Source organism: Pieris rapae, chromosome 1, assembly GCF_905147795.1.
Source record: "Pieris rapae chromosome 1, ilPieRapa1.1, whole genome shotgun sequence".
NCBI lineage: Eukaryota > Metazoa > Arthropoda > Insecta > Lepidoptera > Pieridae > Pieris > Pieris rapae.
In genome coordinates this window covers 6,921,290-6,944,984 of record NC_059509.1, presented here as the reverse complement: position 1 = coordinate 6,944,984, position 23,695 = coordinate 6,921,290, and the positions used below count along the sequence as shown (strand labels likewise).

At 31.7% G+C, this 23,695-nt stretch overlaps 5 protein-coding genes across 5 annotated transcripts; 3 read left to right on the top strand and 2 right to left on the bottom strand.

The window, feature by feature from the left end:
* Positions 1–574: 574 nt before the first annotated feature.
* LOC110995812 (regulator of nonsense transcripts 3B) lies at positions 575–3,793 on the top strand. The gene is made up of 6 exons (XM_022263157.2): positions 575–797; positions 875–1,088; positions 1,240–1,428; positions 1,736–1,884; positions 2,515–3,201; positions 3,393–3,793. The coding sequence occupies exons 1-6, from the start codon at positions 690–692 to the stop codon at positions 3,513–3,515; spliced, it is 1,470 nt and encodes a 489-aa protein (XP_022118849.2). The 5' UTR covers positions 575–689; the 3' UTR covers positions 3,516–3,793.
* A 2,226-nt stretch (positions 3,794–6,019) lies between these two features.
* On the bottom strand, positions 6,020–14,488 carry LOC110995798 (toll-like receptor 2). The gene is made up of 5 exons (XM_022263128.2): positions 14,199–14,488; positions 9,899–10,076; positions 8,616–9,174; positions 7,901–7,980; positions 6,020–7,114 (listed from the first exon to the last, which is right to left on the bottom strand). Exons 1-5 carry the CDS (start codon positions 14,225–14,227, stop codon positions 6,911–6,913), a joined length of 1,050 nt encoding a protein of 349 aa, XP_022118820.2. The 5' UTR covers positions 14,228–14,488; the 3' UTR covers positions 6,020–6,910.
* A 2,075-nt stretch (positions 14,489–16,563) lies between these two features.
* On the top strand, positions 16,564–19,579 carry LOC110995820 (E3 ubiquitin-protein ligase MSL2). Its single transcript, XM_022263171.2, has 4 exons — positions 16,564–17,398; positions 17,494–17,700; positions 17,824–17,998; positions 18,409–19,579. The coding sequence occupies exons 1-4, from the start codon at positions 16,673–16,675 to the stop codon at positions 18,609–18,611; spliced, it is 1,311 nt and encodes a 436-aa protein (XP_022118863.1). The 5' UTR covers positions 16,564–16,672; the 3' UTR covers positions 18,612–19,579.
* A 58-nt stretch (positions 19,580–19,637) lies between these two features.
* LOC110995822 lies at positions 19,638–20,491 on the bottom strand. The gene has a single exon (XM_022263173.2). The coding sequence runs from the start codon at positions 20,344–20,346 to the stop codon at positions 19,747–19,749; it is 600 nt and encodes a 199-aa protein (XP_022118865.2). The 5' UTR covers positions 20,347–20,491; the 3' UTR covers positions 19,638–19,746.
* Positions 20,492–20,600: 109 nt separating this feature from the next.
* On the top strand, positions 20,601–23,690 carry LOC110995821. Its single transcript, XM_045628391.1, has 6 exons — positions 20,601–20,861; positions 21,154–21,295; positions 21,519–21,656; positions 22,025–22,198; positions 22,496–22,675; positions 23,090–23,690. The coding sequence occupies exons 1-4, from the start codon at positions 20,706–20,708 to the stop codon at positions 22,036–22,038; spliced, it is 450 nt and encodes a 149-aa protein (XP_045484347.1). The 5' UTR covers positions 20,601–20,705; the 3' UTR covers positions 22,039–22,198; positions 22,496–22,675; positions 23,090–23,690.
* Positions 23,691–23,695: the final 5 nt, after the last annotated feature.

The following is a 23,695-nucleotide window of genomic DNA, read 5'->3' as shown; positions in this document are numbered from 1 at the left end:
AAAACTTAAATTTTCATGTCCATTAGGAATTACTGACGTTGTTTGGTTAGACTTTAATTGACAATAAGCAGCAAAGTGACAAATTAAGTGATTTTTAATGTTCTAATATTAAAGTTACCTACTGAATAAACCTTGGAGCTATCTTACACATGTTTATCAGTTTTTAAATTGATCAAAGCATTAACAAAATACATATTAATGTGTCTTTTCGTAGCACTGTCTTATTCTCGCTTATTGTATCCTACATACACTACTGTTAAGCTGTCTTGACTAGACCCCAAGGTGCTACGAACAGCAGCTCGGAGCTACGCTATCGATTTTGCGATAGTGAATTGACATGTAGCTTGGCTACGAACGAAGCGTTTTCGACAATACAATAACCTAAAGCGGTAGTGTAAGTCGAAAAATTTTCGACTCTAATATGGCTAGACCCCGGGGGCATCTATTAACTATTCTTTAGGTAAGCAGCGTGATAACATACAGAATATATCTCTGTAGACCACCGCCACAGACTATGAAAACTATGCCCGTCAGTAAGGAATTAAATACTTATTATCAAATATCAATGTCATTATAAAATTTTAAATTGCACACGCTTCAACGTCACAATTCACATCATAGCATGGAAATCGGAATTGTCCAATATTTTTCATTATGCTAAGTATTATATAGGATTCAAACAAATAAAAATGACCGAAGACCAAGATGCGAAGGATTCCCATTCGGATTCAGGCAGTAAAACTTTTGTCAGTAAGAATAAAGACAAAAAAGCAAAACCACAGCGACCCCTCACTAAAGTAAGTTGACACAATGCGGAGTAGCCTCATTTAAGTTTAATATTTATTATTTCTTATCATAAGAATTTTTATTTTAGATTATATTACGGCGATTGCCTGCAACTATGACGGAAGAGGCATTTCTTGAGCAGGTGTCTCCGATACCTGAACACGACTATTTCTATTTTGCAAAGCCAGACACGTCTCTTGGTAACAATATTTACTCGAGGGCTTACATTAACTTTGTAAATGTTGATGATATTTATCTCTTTAGGGATAAATTTGATGGTTATATTTTTTTGGATGAAAAGGGTAAGTTTAATATGAAACTAGAATTAATAAAGATAAAATAAAAATTATAACTTTTTGAATTAATTTATCTTCATATAGGATTTTAGGTATTCTAAATTATCTACTCAATTAATTTGTGTACGTAGTAGCTACTAATTGGATTCCATTTTAGGTGTGGAGTATGTTGGTATTGTGGAATATGCACCATTTCAAAGAATTCCTAAGAAAAAGAAAAAAAAGGATCCAAAATGTGGAACACTTGAAAGTGATCCAATATATCAGGAATTTTTAGAATATCTGAGTAAAGACCAAGAAGCTGACACCCAACCAAAACTGGAATATTCATATCCTGTAAATGATGGTTAGTAGTCTGAAATTTAAACAATTAAATTCTGTAAATGTAGTGGAAGTGCAAGCAATATTTGGTAACTATTAAGGGTTTGGATTGAAATGTTTATATTATTTTCTATTGAATGCCAAATAGAAGGTATTACAGAACCTATTGTAACCAATACAGATTACTATCAAAATATATTTTAATGTAGTAAAATAAAATTAATTTTAAAGTATACTATGAATTAATAGTTTTAATACTATTCACATAATATTATATTATTTTGTATAGTCACATGACATACACAGCTTATTGTCCTCTATGTATGTTTCAGGCAATGATAAGAAAGTTCAAACAACACCACTGCTTGAATACTTAGCTGCTCGAAAACAAGACAAAAGGGGTAGAGATGAAAGACGCAGGCGTGAAAATGACAAACGTAAAATGAGAATTGAAAGGAAGTCTAAAGATTCTTCAATCAGAGTAAGTCCTATATTGTGCTTATTTCTTTTTAAAAAAAACTATATTTTGAAGATACAAGCACTTAATTATGTCATAGAAATGTGGAGATCTGTCAGATGATGAAAGCTTTCATGATAGACATGAAATCATCCGAAAACATAACAAGCAGAGTACATGGTATGGCGAGCAAAGAATTTATCATAAAACCAGAAGTTGCAATAATAATATCAATTCTGAATTAAATGATTTAGTAAAATGTCAAGGTCCTGAGGACATAATCAATACAGGCTCTGATTGGAATATCCAGTTTCCTGCTCTTACTATGAAAACACATAATACTTTTACTTTGACTTCATCAATAGCTAATGATAAGCAAGGTGCAATTGAAGTTAGTCAGAAATCTGGTGGTGACCCTTTTTTAAAGGTTCAGTTTTAATTCATGATAACAATTATTGTTTAAAGTATTTTAGATTGTGTATCGTTATTGTAAATAGAATAATTATTTTATTACATTTGTTTCTTTAGTTCTTATATGTATCATAATGTTCTCTGTTGTGAAGTTGGTAATTGTAAAAATAATATACTATTTAAATATTAGCAGTTATGAAGTAAACACTGAAATGATATTTTGAATTTTATATATATTTACAGGAAGAAGATATTATTATAGAAAATGATGTTAAGAATATCATCAAGCCAAGAGAATGGGATAAAGATAGATCAAATGATGTGAAAGATGATAGTGACATTTATGACTCACACACATATAAAGATCGCAAAATTGCGTTTGGCAGTGATAAGAGGAAGAAATTTGAAGATAAGAAAGGAAACTATAAAGGTGAAGAAGATCTAGATGAGTTTGATATAAAAAAAGACAAGGGTGAAAAAATTGATTCCCCTCGAGAACAAAAAAGTAAAAAGTACAGTGATTCAAGGAAGGAAAGATTCAAAATCACTGATGCTAAATCAGAGAAACATTCAGCTATAAATAAAATGATATCTGAGAAGCCCAAGAACTTGAATCATGATGATATAAAACCATTTACACAGTTGCCTCATGTTAAAACAGAAGATTTGAGTAAACTCTTGGAAAGCAAAACAAAAGGTGAAGATTCAAAATTATCAAAAACTGAAAAGATAAATAAGAATATTACTAATACAAATGATATAAGAATGAGAAGAAATAGCTTGGATCCAGGAGATTTGAGTAAAGAAGGCAGTTTAGAAAGGCAGAAATCTTTAGATGACAGGAGTAGGTCTATAGATAGAGAAGGTTCTGAGGAAAAAGAAAAGGGTGAAAGTATTGATTGCCGGACTGAGAGAAGAATCAGAAATAAGGTAAACATTTATTGGGGTTAATTATTTTCATCAAAAAATGGTGATTTTCTGAAAGAAATTTCAGATGTCCCTTTTATAGTGTGGCTAAGGTGCTTTATCAACATTCCAATGTTCTGTAAACTTTTAGCCAGTGTATTGTGATGTTTTTATTTCTGTATAGTATTGATTCTGAAAAAGTAAATGTTTTGCAGGATCGCCCTAGCCTCGTTATTTACCAACCGGGCATGGGGAAGTTCAGTAAACAACGTTTGGCAAAAGATAAAGACCCTCCCACTTCAAAGACGGTTAACGAAAGCGAAAAAAAGGATACTTGAGACATTTGTCGTGACTTCCTTATCTTGGACAACAATCAACGGAATTATCCTGATGATGGCATTCAGTAAGTTTCCATGAGACGACGGTGACTTTTAGAACTCGCCAACTGAGGGTACAATGTGCAAAGTTTTTATTTATTTACAGTTTTTACGCAATATGAATGCCTTGGAAATTTCATGTTCATAACAAAGCAATGTTACATTTGATGCTCCATAAATACTTGCGATTTTTAGTTTGACATGTTTTATTTCATTTCAATATAATTGTTTTAGTACAATGGTGTTTAATTATTCCAATAATTATAAGTTAAAACTCTTAAACAATTAAAATGGTTGTGTATCAAACTGTAAAATTGACAAATTATACATATTTTCCTTATTCTAATTTACATGCCCACACTAGCTAGGTCGTCTTAAAACATACCATTTACAATAAGATTATGTTTCATTTATGTTTTTCGAAAATAAATATATTATTATAATGAATTCTCGTATCTATATCCCATTTCCTAGGATTGACTTATTTCTAAAGTTGTATCCAATTAATCATCAGTGTATAAACATCAATAAGTTGATAATATTGTAATGACATTTCAATAGATATTTGGAGCATATTAACTTATATATATATGTATATACTAGCTGACCCGGCAAACGTTGTTTTGCCATGTATATTATTTGTAAGAAACATTTTTTAGGTCAATAAAAATAATTATCTACTGTAAGTATTCAAAAGAATGATTTATGTAGGGTAATAAATCAATATTTATTAATGTAGAGAATATATTTTAAATTACAATTTTTGCTAGTTATCTAAATATCAAAAATAAAGAATCAAAGAAATCAAATTAAAATAGGGGGTTGATTGTAAAGGGTTGAAAATTCAGGGTTATATGTATTTACTAATGCTGTGTCATAAAAAAAAAATATCTGAAATTGAAAAAAAAAATTTCGGGGTTGATTACCCTTAACATTTAGGGGGATGAAAAATAGATGTTGTCAGATTTTCAGACCTACCCAATATGCACACAAAATTTCATGAGAATCGGGAAAGCCGTTTCGGAGGAGTTTAACCACAAACACCGCGACACACGAATTTTATATATAAGATTTATCTCATGAGACCAGTTTTTAGAACCAAACACATAGTCAGCACACAAACATAAACTTTCAATACTTTATCTGTCTGACATTTTTATTTCACTTCTCAACCGCTTATGAACTGACGTTTTATCATAAAATTAATTAGGTTATATAAAAACAAATGAAATTAATTAAATAAAAAAAAACTATTGACTTTAACCTTTTCTATTTAAACAGTAAAAAAATAATCATTTGGAGTCTGTAGAAGTTACAGATTGGAAACATAAATTTAACATTCTCACACCCGCCCCCGCAATCCCTATTGGAAATAGAATTTCGTAATCCTATTTGAGATGATTTCTGCATGACAAATAAAAGATTACTACCAAATTTAAAGTCTATAGAGGTTACAGTTTGGAAATAGAAATTTCACATTTTAACACCCACTACCGCAATCTTTTTCGGCGGTGGGTTGTTGTAAAATCCGCTCTTAAATCATTTCTGCGTCACATATAGACGACTCTAGCTAAATTTGGAGTCTGTAGGAGCTACGGCTTAAAAAAGAAAAATTTTCATTGTTAAACCACCCCTGCAACCCCCTGTGGGGTGAGCTACCGTAAAATTCGTCCATAGACTATTTCTACATCTCTTACAGAAGATTCCTACCAAATTTGGAATTTATAGGAGCTATAGTTTAAAAACGGGAATTGTTCATTGTTAACGCCCCCGCAATCCTCTTTGGGGGATTAATTTCTTAAAATCCGTTTTTAGTTGACCTCTACATAACGAAAGTAATATTCCTACCAAGTTTCACATTTCTAAGTCCTATAGTTCCCGAGATATCGTGATGAGTAACTATAGAAATTGGAATACTTCGATTATCATCGAAATTTTTAACGTTTTAGCAGACTTTACAAATTTTCTTACATATAAACATTCTCCTGACAATTCTGAAGACAATAAAAAAAAATTAACCCAATCGGTCCAGCCGTTATCAAGTGATACTCGATCATAGATACGGCATTTTATTTTTATGAAAAAATTAGAGTGGGTGTGCAGGGGTGCGTGGGATGCATGGAAATTTGTAAGTAGATTCTTAGCTGAATGTAAAAGAACATTATCCGTTTAGTAACTCCGTTGAAATCCATGAAAACAAAAGAATCAAGAGAAAACGCTTGCGGGAAGCGGGTTAAATGTTCATAAAAGTAAAACAGCAATAAAAAATGAAGGAACGTTAGAATTCGAAAAATAAATAGCCATAAACCATCCAGGAAAAATTTCGTAGTTTAATGTCGATACGATCAGTGGTTTAGGCGTGATTGAGCCTCAAACGAAGACCATTTTCATTATATATATATATATGTATATATAGATAGATAGAGGGAATATGTTGAATGTCAAATAAAATAAAACGGCTTGGCTAAATAAAATATTTTTAATCTTTGATAATATTATGTTTATCACAGAAAGTTAGTTAAACATGTCATAAGTGAATATTAACCCTTAAACTTAATATTAAACTGTCCTTTATAAAAACATAACTTCTTTGGCATAAACAATCCAATTCATTCAAAACAAAATCAATTCTTTAATAATATAAATTCTTATTCACACATTAGTTTCAACATTTCCTCATATAAGTGAGAATGGGTTGAGTTTTTAAAAATAATAAATTAATGAAATCAATACGAAATTATGTTTTGTTTTACATTTTATGCTATTTATTAAATCACGTGCTGTTTCTGTAAACCCGGAGATTCTTTAACATTATTTAAAACGCACAATTACCTTTATATTAAAGTGGTTCTAATATTATTCTATACGTTATGCAAACATGGCGTACACCAATATTTGGTATATGTTATTCTAGTCAGCCTTTTAAGCCTCGCATGTTCTTAACGTACTCTTTAATTACATCTTTGGGTAAAATACATACGGTCACATGACTAAAGTTATAGCTGCAAATCTCTTACGCGATTTTAATGAAAATGCCTTATAAATAACTTAAACTCTTTGGAATAGGTCTCTCAATGCTTTACAGCCATCTAACTATGTACATATTAAAATTCCAATATCGGTCTTTTTTTTTAATAAATCACTCTTATTGCATCGTTTTCACTATAATACTCACTCATCAGTATCTTCATCGCAGCGTGAATAAAATTGACAGAAACAGACGAAAGATTAATTCAATTAAATAAGTGCAAATAGACTGATTTAGTTTTTATATACATCATAAAGTATGTAAACCATTTTGGCCAGCGCATTACTTATTACTTATTCGACACTTAATTCAAAAGTATACATTTAACTTATGCTACATCATTTAAAAGGACGGTAGATGCTTGTTTGTCGCCATCGGGAGGGATTTTCTTGGTCTCCTTATCGAGCTTTTTCGTTTGTGCGACGTTATGTCTGTGCATGACGTAAAGGAATAAGACGAATCCTACGAGGAATCCGGCCAAACCACCACCGATGGTGAGCCATGTACGACGTGAAGACTTTATTATCTGAGCCTGAAAATTAAAAACATAAAAAAATAAATTGAGACTCTTAATTCTAAATCTCCTGGTACAAGTGTGATTTTAATTGTAACTAGTTTTTACTTAGTAAACATATGTTCCAATACACAACGTGTGAATGGGCTATTTGACAATATTAAAAAATTAAAAATACATGTTATTGATTGAGAAAGTACCTAATCTGTATAAAAGAAAGCATTAAAAAGTGGTATGGAGTTAATATAACTTGTAAATAATGTTTAATTCATTATAAATATTTATAGTAAAAGATATTGATTAATCTACGCTATTATACTATTTGTGGTACTTCACCGTACAACTAATTAAATATGTCTACGTGTCTAAATTACATTAAATTAGGATTCTTATGCTATCTTGGTGTTTAATCGTTGGAGACTGTTTATCATCGAAATAAAGGTACATATTTGTGTTATTTAAGAATAACAATTTACACATAAAAACTTGATGTCTTTTAACGTGTTTGCTACGCCATCTTGCGAGGGAATTGTTTTAGCGAGTTCTTGAAATTATGATTTTTTTTAAGCTAATAAATGTAATAATCACAATTTGTATAATAAAAATAATAATGAATAATTACTCTTATTTCTCATTTAAATTTTCTTTAATAGCAATATGAATATATGATTACTATGCCGTGTTCTGCTGGTCAAATGTTTTTTCGTTAAATATATCGTTAGACTCAAAAGTTGGCAAGTTGGTTGTTGGTAGACATATTTTGTTTCCAACATTGCATTTTATTAAAAAGGAAGTCGGACTCACCTGCGTGTATTGATTCTGACATTGATGATAAGTTATGTTGAGATTATCAGGCAGTTCCTCTTGTTTACAGTGCTCGAACTCTGAAAAGAACAAAATACTAGACGATAGATTTTTATACAACTAGTCTTTCCCAAAAAAATTTTACAACTTTACAAAAGTCCCAGTTGTCTTAGATCTGAAATATATAAATAAATATGTCTTATTCGCGCATATTTACAACTACAACTTTTTTTAATTCATGCATAAAATCATACGTAGATTTATGTATTACAAATACGTGTTTGGTTTAGGTATTTTGTCATATTTGTGGAGAAATGCTAAAGTTATACATATAAATGAAATTTGTGTTTTAAAATATTTTACATTGAAAGGTTTACTAAATTAACAAGTACAAAGATGATACATTAGAAAATTGATGTTTGCGGGCTGCTAAGGCTAAATTCTTTAATAAAGGCACAATAATCTAGTAAATGAGCTACATTATTCTCGATTGAAAGAAAAGCAGGGGCTGAAAGCTAATCTTGTGTCATTGAATTTGCGCGCGAGGTACTTGCCAGAGCGAGGCCTGGGGTTATTGTTCTGTTTGCCACCCCCTAAGGCCAGTGAGACTGTTGTGTTGTAATATAAATTTTGAATTCAAACGCAACAAATGATATTTATGTACTGCTAATATGACTAATTTTATAAGGCGTATGATTTTTCCATAAAAAATTACCTCGAGAATTAAGCCTGGTATAATCTGCTAACTGGAAGTATATGTTCTTGAGCTGAAACCACGATATTGTTGATCTCATGTCGCATAACTGTAGACTGTCTATAGATTCTGTCAGATCCACTTTGGATAACTTGCACATGGAACTAAAGTGCTGGGCCTCAAGGGCAGTTAAAGGATTGTGTGATATATTATAAAGAAGTAGTTGAGGCAAAATACCCCAGTCCGGTAGAACTTTTAACTTACACTCTGACAAGTCCAAAAGTTCTAACGGGGCTTTAATGGGCTTAGTCAATTGAAGGTTGCTTAAACGAATATGTAGCAGAGGGTTTCCGTGTAAATACAGATTACGCAAGGTTGGCAAGTGAAAAATTGACTCTGGCAGGGTCAGAATAACGTTCTTAGACAGATCTAAAGTTTGGAGGTTGGTTAGGTAGTAGAATGCGTTCTCGTCGATAGAGTATATTTGGTTTTCAGACAGATATAGGAATTTTATGCTGGTATACGAAGATAATGTGTCATCGTGTATTTCTTGTAGTTTATTGTCACTGAAGTCAAGGATCTGAAATAAGAAATCAATTAAGTTAAATTTTACGAACCATCTTCTGATTATTTATTAAATATACAACATATTTAATAGTTTAGAGCTATGAAGCAGACACTTTTGTTACAAATTGCTGCATATTCAATTCGACTTACGGTCCTTCAAGAAAAGAGCGTACAAATTCTTAAAAGGCCGGCAACGCACTCGCGAGCCCTCTAGCATCGAGAGTGTACATGGGCGGCGGTATCACTTAACATCAGGTGATCCTCCTGCCCGTTTGCCCCCTGTTCTATAGAAAATCTCACTGCGGATATTGAATCAGTCTTACTAACGCTCCTTTTACAAATTTTAAATACATTTTCTACATTCTCTAATTTAACGGTGACTAGGAATATACTTCAAGATAAGATGCGATGTCGAGATAAACAGGCTTATCATTGAACAACTTATCATGAAGGTAATATTGTTCGTTCATTATAAAGTTAAAAAAATATATTTTAAAAGTACTTAAATTAAATTTTGTCGATAAGACAAGTGTATTAATACTTGTCTTGTATTCATGATAAAATGTATTGTTTTTAGGTGTGTCAACACCGAATCATGTTTTAAAAATAGAATTCAATGATTTGTAAGCACGGTTGTAAAAATGCAGCCCGGCTTAGTTTCTTGGCTTATATATACTTAAGTATCAGAATCATATAACATTTATAAATAATCAATCTTTATACTTATTCAAACCTACCTCTATTCCAGCTCTAAGACTTGGTATCTTATTTAGTCTGAGACCACCGCAGTGAGCCCCGTACATATCATATGCATATTCATAGGTGCATCTAGTTGGCGTTGATGCAAGAGCTTCAATATCCGTCATCTGTTTAGCAGATACAGAACTGAATAACACCAGTATACATATTTGTAATCTGTAAAAAAATATTTATTGACTTGAGAAAGGGTTGATGATGTTATCGGAATGCAGTCCGCGGGTCAGAAGTTCAAATAAACAAAGACGAGTTGTTGTATTTACTGCCTGAGATAAGATATGTACGTACTAAGAAAACGTGAATACTACTAGTAAGTGTAAGTTTGAATAAAAGGAAAATAGACTTAAGGATAAGAATAAAAAAGTTCGTTATATGTACGTCACATTTTAATGTCATTGTGAAATAAAAATGAATTGAAATAGAATCTATTTTAACGTAAGTACGTATCTATGATAGATATTGGCGCGTGTCTTGATGTGCTTATCACTTGCACCATAATGTACGTATAAATAATATTAGGCAACTAGGTGGGCTACCAACGACCGCATTTTTATGACGGTACCACAAGCACTTTCGATAACAGTTACAAACTTCAGAAACATAGTAAAATTTATCAAAAATGAAGCGAAAGAAGATATTTGAACTGTTTCGTTTACTTTATTAATATAGACACGGTTAGTAATTTAGACCATCAACGTTGTCTATAACTATAGTACTAGTAATAGTCTACATAGGCTCCGAAATTTTTCTGTACACTATTTTATACTGTAAATGTTATTCATGTTGTAAACATATCACTAATTACGATTACGCTTCTCTTATAAAACTTACTTTCTGCATTATCTAAATAAACAGAGCAAATTGTCGCTAAGTACCAGTAATTATGATCCCGTGTTTAAACACGATTCAAGTTTCTACGCCTTTGTTCTAGAAATTGAAGACTTTTCATACAGGAGCTATATCTTAAGTGTCTAATACTTGTTTCGCTCCTGAAAGAAATAAACCCATTGTTGTTGGCCTAGTAACATTATAATGTAGATTCAAGAAGATGTTTATCAATATTTTTAAATGAAAAAAACCGAACACCAGTGTGGCTAACTAGTTATTAGACATGACCGGAGAGTCTGGAAAACAACGAATCTTAGGATCCTTCAAGAAAAGAGGGTACCAATTCTTAAAAGGCCGGTAACGCACTTGCGAGCCCTCTGGCATCGAGAGTGTCCATGGGCGGCGGTATCACTTAACATTTGGTGAGCCTCCTGCCCGTTTGCCCCCTGTTCTATAAAAAATTACGTAATATATGTTATAATAATATGTCGTATGTCCATTGAAGGGCTTCGGAATTGAAACAGAAAAAGTTTTAATATAATAAACAACATTCTAAAGAAATATGTACTTAGATTTAACGCGATTTTTAAATCTTAAATACATACAAAGGAATTGAGGAAATCGATTATTTAAATTACCTCAATATTGTGAATAACTTTTTCGGATTTCATTATCAAGTAATTAATAGAATAGTTTGAAAACCTAATCAGATAAATCAGAGTAAAATTAATCTATTGCTGAAAATAATCTAATAATGAGGCCACGTAATCCAGCCATAAAATCACTCTTTAACAGTCATTTCGAGTATCTATTGTATTATGATATAAAGCAAGTACATAGTGAATGACAAATCTCTATTCAAACATTTCCTGAAAAATACTGTGTTTATGTTTACATACACATCGGCCCTATAATTTTCCATCGTCACACGCTGACATTGTAGAATAACTTTATTCTTGGCGTCACGTTATTTAATGAAAATAATGATAGCTAAATTAATATCAAATTAGCGGTCCTGAAGTAATGCAATAATAGTGCAGAGTATAATGGAACATCCTCGTGATATGACAGCGAGAACTATTGTATGAGATATCCATAAAAAACAACTGACGACCATCAAACATTTATGAATTGTGTAGCTTTCCTAACATTTTTCTGGAATCACGTTATTGCTACATGTGTAGCAAAAATGTTTTACAGATTTAAAATATTATCCAGCCTTGATCAGATGATAGTAAATGTGTCACAGTATTTTGGCTCTTATGAAGATAAAAAATATACAAGGCTTAGTACACAGACAGCTCTGTAGTTTATATTATCTCTAACTAACTTTGTCATAAAACTGTTTGATTAATTATTATACCTGACGCTGCCTACGTGGCCTAGTTCGTAACGCATTCAAGTTTGCTAAGACTAAGCGAAAACTGGAACTCCTATTATGCCAAAAACCTATTTAAATATTAACCCTTATTTTGGGACAACCGAGCATGTCTCTCAGTTACATAGGGCAGCAAATTTTATGATTTCCGATATTCCTAAATGTAATTATATTTTATTCAAACTATGTTTTCTATAGTATTGTCTTTTATTAACATAGCTTATAATTATTTAACATAATTTTAAATTTTTCCGACATTACGCGTGCTTTATCGTGGTCACGTGGTCACCGTGACCATGCACGCTGTTTCTATATATTACATAAGAAAACCAATAGGTTACAACGATTGTTCTTATTATATGTATATTATGTAACTATGTACTCCATATTTTCGCTATCAATATAACAGACTCTTTATATTGCTTTATATAACTATTATAGATTAAAAACTATATCAAATCTAGATAAATATCCATAAATTGATATTGCAAAATACATGGAGTTGTGAATCATCTGAAGCGTACATCACTTGCGAACACTGGGGGTCTGAACTTCTTAATTGGTAGAGGTCAAATTAATTTCTTTAATTGTCTTCATAAGCCCTGAAAATACCTCCTTTGTTAAGAGGAAAAACTGCAACGCTACTCACTGATAATCTTTATAATAAGGCCCGTTACTTCTTTATGCTCTCTCAATTGTTTAGATTTTTTAATACTGTAATACATTATGATGAATTAAATGATCCTAATCCTTGGGATCAGTTCAAACAATTTGTATTAAAAACTTGGCGATTAAAAAGAGTGGCGGAAAGTTTCTTGCCAGTTCTTCTTACCCGCTCTACGCCCTTTACAGAAATGTAAATTTACAATGAATTTAATTTGATTTTTTTTGACGTTGTGTACAAAGGTTACCTTTATGAATTAAGATATTTTTGAGTTTGAGTTTGATGCACACCAAACTTGTGTTAAAGAATCGGCAAGCGCCCCCTACAAGGACGTGAAATATGCAGACATCGTTTTGAAGAGTATTGCAACTAAAATGAGATATATACACCGCAAACAAATTGTTGAAAAATAAAAGTTTACTTTCAGTGGAAGTTCCCGAATGAAATATGTCCTTTAACGGAAGCTGTACCTACATTGTTAGGGACACTCCTGCGCATCATCCGTAACGGCCTCAATTGTCTGATTGATCTTTATGATGCGCCAACGCCCTAACGACGTTAATCAAGAGGAAATTATTGACCGAGACTGCGTTTAGCAATTGTTTTCACTGTTGATTTTAGTTGCTGCCAAATTTTCTTAAAATATATATAACTAAACCACTAGGCAACAGTTGTTGTTGATCACAAAGTCATCTCAAAAATATATTTTTTTTAATCTGACTAAAAATATTCTATAACATACCTATATACACACAAACTATTATGATAAGCATTCCAAATATAATTCTATGAATTCAGGCGACACATTGTTTTAACAGAAAATAGTGATTATTTACCGATTTTTTTGTTATCTTGATATATGATTCATTTATGCGACTTATATTGATAATTTCAAAAGAGGTGTGCCTAAATTAATATAATGTACCTATTATATTCAGACTAACGACAATTACCGATACATATATATTTATATATAGTATATAGATAATAATAAATATATATTAAAATAAAGAAGATTATTATAATTCGATTAGGCGTCATTACGACAAACTGCTTTTATAATATGTACCTCAGAATTAAAGTTTCCAACAAAACTTCACTGCTTTTCTATTATTATTATTATTTAAGGAATATACAACAAAATATTCATTCATACAAGTAAGCATTACATCGCTTATTAAAAAACCAAAGAAATGTAAAAATTCATGTATAATGTTGATTATTTTATATTTTATAGCGATTACGGTACCGAGATATAATTCATAGTTATTATTAACAATTACTTTGATGTGCGTTTATTCAGTGTTGCTTTTCTAGATATGTAAAATATAATCTTAACATTGTTTCTAACTGCAGTTCGACTGGCAATTATTATCATCAAGAAATCGATCAGATAAGCTAATTAAAATACCTGTTCATTTTAAAGTCAGCAATAATCATCGAATATCGAACTCCGGTATCCACATCACCAGCATCACACAAACATTAGCAGACACACGCACTTTGCAGACCCGCAAATTAACGGAAGACGCTTGTTCAATTGATTCAATTAGGACGTTCCCGACCGACGACCACTATAGAGATGTTTTCCATACAGAGGATCAAATGCTACTGTCGCGGTTATCTTTTATCAGCTCTTGTCCATCAACGAAACCGTTCTATTCAACTTTGAGACAATGGCTATATGAACCAACATCGTCACAGTCAAATATCTAGTGTAATTGACGTCCTATCTATATGTTCTGATTGGTTGTGCGATTATTTGTCCAAGTCGTGTATTAGAGTACTTTGATAAGTCTCTTTGTTTATGAAGGAGCTATAAGTACACACTTCGGGTAGATAGATACTTAATTGACTATTTTATTATGATCTCTAACGACTCTATTAGTTAATTGTGCCAAATATCGTTTAAATTATTTCATCATAATAATTTCCGTAATACGCTACCTACATGTAAATAAATAATATAATATTAGCTATAGATCAGCTATCGAAATTATATTTGGTTATTTGGCATTCGTATGCATAAAACGATGGAAAGGGTTTCTATGAGAAAAATAACTAAACTTCGAATTCTAAAGATGCGAATCAATTACATTATTTACATCGCTCAGCGTTGCTTTTCTATGGGCTGCGGGCTACTAGCGGTCTTGAGTAACATTCAGAAACGAGACTTAGCGCGAACTATGACTACAAATGTCAAAATCCAATAATAACCAATATATACCGTTCAATAAGTAATCGCTAGAATTAATAAAAAAAATACTTTCTAGGTTTCTCACTCTCAATATCAATCATCTTACTAATCACCTTACGCATAGTTACTAAAATCAGGAAGACCGCGGTTGTGACATAAACACATCAATTTTTGTCTATACAATAAAATATTGTATAAATTACGAGAGTTTTTTATTGTAACCTTTTACCGCCAGAGCTGAGGTTTTTCTTGAACATAGAGTATTTTGTTTGCTTTCGTTCGTATCGATTATATCTACTAGAGTAGAGTGTCTATCTTGGACACTCATTTGCTAAGTGGAGTGTCGATTCTGTCTCTTCATCGCACGCGGAATTTGAGTCTCTCTCTAATTCATTTTATATAGCACCTACGTCAAGCATGCAGAAGTTAACGTAAGCAAAATACCCAAGCACAAGTTGTGTTTTAGCCTCATTGCGCGCTAATAAAACTATAGTTTTGTTAAATTTGAAAAAAATCTAAGTTTAAAGGGTTGTCTGTTTATTATCTGTATCTACTTGAGTTATATACAGAATAATTCAATATAACTAATAATTAACAAATTCAAAACTAGTGAAACTCGAGATTTCATTATAACAATAAACAGATTGAGATTTGGTCATAATACTGCGCCGTCACACCATGCAACATTTGGGATTGTTTCAGACAATCAATGTCAATCAGAAAGAACGATCCAACAGTCAACACATTGCTTTCAATTGCTAATGGTAGGTTTACACGCTGGCCAAGCCTTGGCAAGTATCGACATTCGCAAGCATGTAAACAGGGCGTTTGGCTTGGATTGCGTGGGCTTGTGCCGGCTTGCTTCCGATCCAGTCGAGTGTCGGTTTTTTAACGCAGATCAAAGGGCGTTTGCGGCAAGCGCTTGCGATGCATTTACATGTTGGTCTGCGTTTAGAAGCTATTGTGATCTATGTATTTTATTTTATTTTTATTTTAATGAGGAGAGTCTTTCGTTTCTGGAACATTACCAAATGGAACCATGTATCTGGAATCCGATGTAAAAAAAGATCATATCATAATATCATATTATGGTTTGATGATGTTTCAAAGTACGTTAAACCAAATGTAATAGCCGTCACAAGTTCGGTGTCCGCCATGCTTGGATGTATATTGCAGACTGACGCATTCACAAGCGTGTAAACGCAATCCAAACACTAAACGAGAATTGTAGAGGTTTGGCACAGTTTGCAATTTGCCAAGGCATGGCAAGCGTGTAAACCCACCATAAAGTTTTCTCATTCAAAAACTTGTGTTGCCTAGTGTTACCAATGCATAAAAATGTGTTTCTTCCTCCCGCCTGCCGCCACTCAACGTTTTACTAAAAGATCCTATTTAATATTATAAAAATACAATTCAAACAATTTAAATGACGAAATTTAGTGGAGTGTTGTGACTCCAAAGTATTGAACATTTTATGTAATAAGTTATGACTTAAAGGTCTATGTTACCAGGTCATAAAATTAAAAAAATGTACAGACTACTATCAGACGTCATTACTGACATTTAATGATTTTGAAATGTAAACTAGTCAAACTCCAAAGCGGCTTTTTGCCCAGTGTTATTTTGTGTTTTGGTGTATATTAATTAGACTACAACAGTTTCTCATGTAAAATTCTCGCTATAGTTAAATGAAGATGAATGCTACAAGTTTATACACATCAACTTCAAGATTAATACTGTTAGCTGACCCATCGGATAAAAGTTCTTGGTCTGATTTATATCGTCTTGTTCCTTATTTAAGACAATCATTATCATGTACTGTTTGCGGAAATTTACTAAAAGAGCCTTTTACTCCTGAAAGTTCTAATTGCCAGCACCATGTGTGTAAAAATTGCATAGGTGGAAGAAAGAAATTAAAGCCCTCTTGTGGTGAGTGTAAGGATTATGAGGATTATACCGAAAACAGTCTGTTAAGGACTCTTCTTCAATGTTACAAAAAACTTTGTGAGTATTTTATGGATACAGAAACATACAGAGTTTTAGTAGAAGAAGATGCTTCAGTAGTTGGGCAAAATGGTGGTGTTGTTGCTAGTTCAGGTTTGATAGATTTGATAAGGGAGGGAGCCCGTTTTGATGATGATTATAAGTGTAATGCTGGCCTATCAAAATCAGCATATAGTATTTTGCCATGTGTCTATAACTCTTCATCAACTCAAACCCAGGCTGCTTCATCATCAACTAGTATAGAAACAAGGTCATCTAATAAATGCACCACCAATAACAGAGATATATCCAATGGATCTCCTTTATATTCAGTTATGTATGCAGGATCTGGCAACAAAATAACAATTAAAAGAAAAAATGCTGATGACACAGAAGTAACACAAAGTGAGAATAGCTTACTAGATGGCAAAGTAAGAATGTTTTCACTTCCAAAATTTATATGTGCCTTTCATATTGTAAATTTTATCTGAATGAAAAATGAATAACTTACTTTAACCATTTTCAGGTGAATCAACTTCCCTTTAAGAAGCCTTCAAACCGATCACGCAACCCTGGTAGTAAAAGAAAAGGTTGCCGTTGTGGTAATGCAACAGCAACTCCTGGTAAACTTACTTGCTGTGGTCAGCGTTGTCCCTGTTATGTTGAGAGTAAGCCTTGTACCGAATGTAAATGTAAAGGTTGCAGAAATCCACATAGGGCAGATGGATTGAAGGTAAAAAATATATATTTTAAAGACAACTCTCTCAATTCTCAACACTCTTAACTCTCAACACTTTCAACTTAATACCCATTATAAGTGCTGTGCTTTAATATACAAATATGTTTAAAATTTCAGGTTCGTCCACACTTACCACATATAGATACCCTACAATTATCACTTAATATAAATCCAAGTAGTTCACCATCATGTTCAGGATCTATGGACAGTCTCGATACTGATTCACTTACAATGGAGGCCATGGAAGAATCTCTTGGGTTCAGTACAGATTATAAGTCACCGAGTCTCAAAGGTAATCTTTATACAGAGTTTAATTTTTAAATATTATTAAATTTAAACTAAATCTTAACTTAAAGACTATGTTTACTTTATGTTTATATTTTTATACATTTCTGTGTTACTCTTAGCTCTCTTTTAGAATGGGTTGCCTGTAATAGATATTCCACCTATTATCTGCAACTTGGACTTTAATCAAATGTTTTGTGCTTATTATTTACTGTGTGCAGAAAAGTGTACATACATAAAACATGTTGCTGTAATAACTACCAAATAAATCTTTCTCGTATTTTGCAAATTGTATTGTATGAAGATACTTTAACCACTGGCTATATAAATTTATGTTATACTGATTACATCCTACAGTCTGTATATATCATAAAATCCATTCCTAGTTATTATTTTATTAAGTTTTGTTGTTTACAGTATACACAAGCCAAATACAAGAAGTGTCGGCATCCTTACCAGCTACAATATTAATGGATGAAGAGCTCCCAGCCTCTCCTGACAATTTAAGCTCTCCATGTGAATATGGTCAGTATTCTCCGAGAGGAACAAATGATACTGAGCCATCACCTCAATCCACAGGCACACAGGATATAATGAGTGACCCGGAATTAGATGCATGACAGTCAATTTCTGTTACAAATGACTAGAAAACCTTTTTTTGTGAGGATATCAGACATACTGCGCTAATAAATGCAAAATAGGATGTACAGTTCTCAGTGACAAAGTGGTAAAGATCTATTATAAAAATAAATATTTTATGTGACCTACTCTCATCAAACTGTCAAACTTTCATTATTAACATACAGAATTAACTTTAATGACAAAACATAATAACACACAATTGTTTTTACTTTACTTACTCAATTGTCTGTACCAGTAAATAACAGTAAAATCTCCTTGAATCCTACAAAATAATATTCAATATTAATTTGTTGGAGAAACAATTAAATATAGATATTCTAACTCCAAATTACTGCATTATTATCAATGTAATAATTTATTGTATATAAGAGTAAGTATAGGAAAGCGTTTCTAAAAACAAAGTGAATGGTCTCATTATATGTTTAATAATTTTAACTGTAACTGGAGTTATTGTAAATTCAATATTTTTATATGCACATATAGTTAAAAAATTGGAATGTATGTATTTTGTATATATTGTATAATAATTATTTGTTTTATTAAGTGTGACTCATACTTGCAAATACTATAATAGTATTATCCATACTAGCAATTTTATAGACGAAACAAAGATGAAAGTATGCACTAATTTATGACATTCTAAAATAAGTCTCAGTCATCTTAATCCCTAAAATTTGTTGAAGCAGTATTTAAATTGTGACATTTAACAACACACATTGTGATAAGATAGTAAAACTAGTTAATAGTTTTTATATTTTTAATTATCTAAATAATAAAATTAAACTTTGTACAGTTCCATTTTAGCGATTATGGTGTAAGGAGTGTTTTATTTGTTGTAAGCATATGTTTTATAAATATGATTTATTATTTTAGAAGTTGGCATATAAAACAATTCTCTTTATAAAAACTCGAGTACAAATAATGAGGGAATTGCCTTAAAATTATAGGTTTTTGAGGAAATCAAAATTTGTTTTTTTATGGAAATAATAAAAACAGTATTTTCTGAAATTGACTTTTATTATTATATGTTTAAAATTACAATTACGCATTCAAATATTAAGAGATTTCATCAATGAATATTTAAAAATTTTATTCAAGAAAAATATTAAATGTTTATTCGTCGATATCGTCAAAATTGTTTATTTCTGTGTCGTCCACCGAACACCACACTCTATCAAATTCGCGCTGTAAACTTGAAACAAGATCAAAATCTGAGGATAGAATAGTTATATCCCTGGAGCAGTTAACGCGATTCACTTCAAAATCTAATGAACCCAAAATAGCAACAGAATCACTACCATCTCCATCAATTATTATGAATTCATGCTCAAGTTTCACTGTAGAATTTATAACTTTGACGCGTATGCCGTTTTCTGCTAAATTCTGTAAGTTACAATATTCAGCATATCTGTGCACAATTAGCCTTATTTCCACATTATTTTTTATTTTCACTTGTATTAGAGATTTTGTTATGGAATCACTTTCCAGACTGGGTATTGATACATTAATTGTTCGTGCAGCATGAACTATCATGTACAAAATACAGAAAAGGTTGTTGAGACCCACTTGCTTTTTCCACTCCTCGGTATCATTACTTCCGTAAATTAGGACATCATTAATCGCGTCACTTTTTTTCTCCGTAAACTTCTTTCGTAGGTTAATCAGTTTTCTCGAAAAGGTAAGAGCTAATGTTTTCCACAAAAGAAAATCCATAATGGCCTATAAATCTGTTTTCAACGTGTTTTTGAACGATATGTCTCGACTCCAAAATAGAACTATTATTTTTTAAGCGAAAATCGAGTATTTAATCACTTTTTGCATCTACCCTCTAATGTAATACCAAAAATCGAATAGTATTGTTTAGGACAGAGAGCAATAAAAATTATTTTCGGTTGGTTATGGAATTCTATTGAAGTTGCCAAAAATATTTCTATGTTATCTATGGTCAAAGTCATTCAATACAACCGTGTCAAAAATTAATTTTGTTTAAAATATTGTGAAAAATATCCATGCCTAAAAGAAACTTCTAAAGATTTTATTTTGATTTCATCTAAGAAAAAAATGCAACAATAATGGCTCAAGTCGTAGGGAAAAAGTTAGTAGTGGGTAAAGAGAACGTTATCCGACCCAACAAAATCTCAGATGTGACGGATAAAAATGCAAAAGCAAGGAGTAAAAGTAAAATTCCCAAAACTGTGCGATATGAACTGGAAAATGCATTAGTTAATGTAGGTTTCTGACCTTTCTTATTTATATTATATTTATGATCATTCTATGATTTGCTAGACCATATATTAAGTATTATTTAAGACCAATTTAGTGTTTTATTTGCTTTTGTTAGTTTTAAGGTCGATGTGATCAAGCGACTTAAAAATTTAACATAAAATTATAGTTTTCCTATACATATCATATTATACATTAAAGTATGAGGAAGCTAATAAACACAAGCAGTTAACGGCTCGTAGGTCGTACACATAGAAAATTACGACTGAAAAAAATATAAATATGTTTCTCATTCAGTTGTGCGATGTGTGGTTTGATGAAATAAAGCCGCATTTAGTGCGCAATAAGATAAAGCTTCATGTTCATCAAGATGCTGCAGGTGATGACGAACCCAAGCAATTACCTCAAGGCGCTCCAGGAAGCACACACCGCGATCCAGGTGAATCGCATGTAAGAGCCTGTCTCTTACATCTTTATATTTAATCAATGTATATTTTGTAGATGGTTGAATGTGGCGGTGAAGTATACTTAGGTAGGCAACCCCCCCCTCGAATTTACTGCAAACAGTTTTTTAAAATACTCCGTGTGCTAAATAAGATCAAAGTTATAAGTACTGAAAGAAAAAAAATGCAAGCTACTAAAAGTATGGCCTGTTCTATTAGCTACGTCAGCGGCAAAGTGCGAGCTCTCCCGTTTATTATCCAATGCAGCCAGCTGCATCGACAGTGCGTTGTCGCAGGCCGCCGCAGGATCCTTTATTGACTCCACGCCACAGGATTTTAGCGTTGCCGTCGATACAGGTATTTAACATGTTGATAAGAATTGCCCTTCTGCGCCTTAATATTTATTACGGCAATTTCTTGCTTATACTTAACTAGCTAGCTATAAATGTGTAACGTCATATTATATATTATATACTGTCGTGTGTGATCATATAGCAACAAACGGATCGCTATCAGTATTTTTTTAATGCCATAAAAAATACGTTATAATTCTATTTTTAAATGCGAGTATTATGTTGAATTTTAAATACAGAAACACTATTTTTTTTTATTTAAAAATTTTACCGAACATGTATTAACTCAATATAACCTATGTTTATTATTAATTATATACTTACCGCAAAAATGAAAACATTTTCAATCTTCTTAAAAATATAATTTTTTAGCATCCAAAACATAGCGAAGGCAACTCAAAAAGAAGAACCCGAAGGCGAAGAAAAGTACGCAAACATACGCAATCTGAGACCAGGTTAAGAATTCCTCGTCTTTGTAACAATTTTGGTTTAGAGTCAAAATCCAATCAAGTTTATCAGGAGCCAACGCGCAATCAAAATAATATCGTAAGTATCAGTAGTAGATATCATATTAACCTTTTCTACAACACTAATTTATATTTTTTAAATAACGATTGCATAACATATTATGGAAAAATTAAGTGCTCTGTAACCCACCGCCCCAATACGAGGACAAAACTTGTAAGGTATCTTAGGCGTCCATTTTATGGATTGTTCTGGCTATGAGCTTTGGCAGCCTTACCCACTGAATTATGAAACCATAGAGTTAGTTGGACACAATAATTCTCCTAACACTTATCGTTCCTACCTATTTTTGTACTTAATACAGTTTATTTATTTTAGACCAATGTAAAACCTTGTAAAACTAAAATGAAGACAAAATACACACAAACAGAGTGTAGGGGGAGTCTTGATGCTGCTACCATGCCCAATTCACCAAAACAACTACAGAGGCTACGACCTCAGAAATTGCAGGCAAATAAAAATAAAACTCGAACAATTGAATCTCCATTTTTCAAGACGGTAATATATTAAACATGTATATATATTTTGAGCAGTAACCATCAAAATGACTTTAAAAGTTTTTAATTGGTTTTATTAATTTTGTTGTAATAATTAAAATTACCTGCCCCCAAGTTTCTGGTTAAAGAGAGTAAAAGGAAGAAATAAGTTTTTGTCCATTTCCTGTAACGGGTTTTAGTATTTTTTATATATTTTTAGTTTAGCTTTATCTATTTCTAGGCGCTTTCTTGTGTTACTAAACCATTTTTGAATAAATACTGTATAGAGATGTCGTATGTAGATGTCATCATATGTCCACGTACTTAGATTTTATAACAATATTATTTTTATGAGCTATTCTAATATTCTTCACTCTTGAAAATAAAGACAAATTTGATTTATTCTGACATGTTTACAAAAACCGTATTTGTGCAGGATCTGGTTGATATCATTTGTTCGAAACATGAAGATAATTTGGAAGTCTTATATAAAAGTCCAACTAAATCCGAGATGTCGTCAGTACTGAATTTAGTTCCAAACACCAGTAAAAAATGTGCAAAAAAGAAAATGATTAAACCATGGAAATAAGGTTTTGTTATATTCTCACTATATTTAATTTTATGTAAACTATCTCGAAATACTATACATACCGTACAAAAGATGCGAGAATTAATTATACATTTATGAAAATTATTACTTACCTACTTTACTTATGTTTAGTAGAAATTTATTTTTATATAAGATTTAGTTTATTTTGGTCATATGAATAAATATATTTAGTTTTCATATTGTCTTTTCTTTCTAGAATTTTAGTGGAATAGTGTAAGTATTTTTATAAGATTGATTATTAAACAAGCGTATTTTAAGGCATAATTGAGAATGCCTATTAATTAGAAATAATGATTGTACCTCAGGAATTGAACCAAGAACAAGCCAGAAAATACTTAAATAATGCCATATTGTACCATACCATTTTTATTTTCTTAATATGTATAATTTCTGGGCCGTTATCAAATTCGTAACATTATTTTTTCTTAAGAT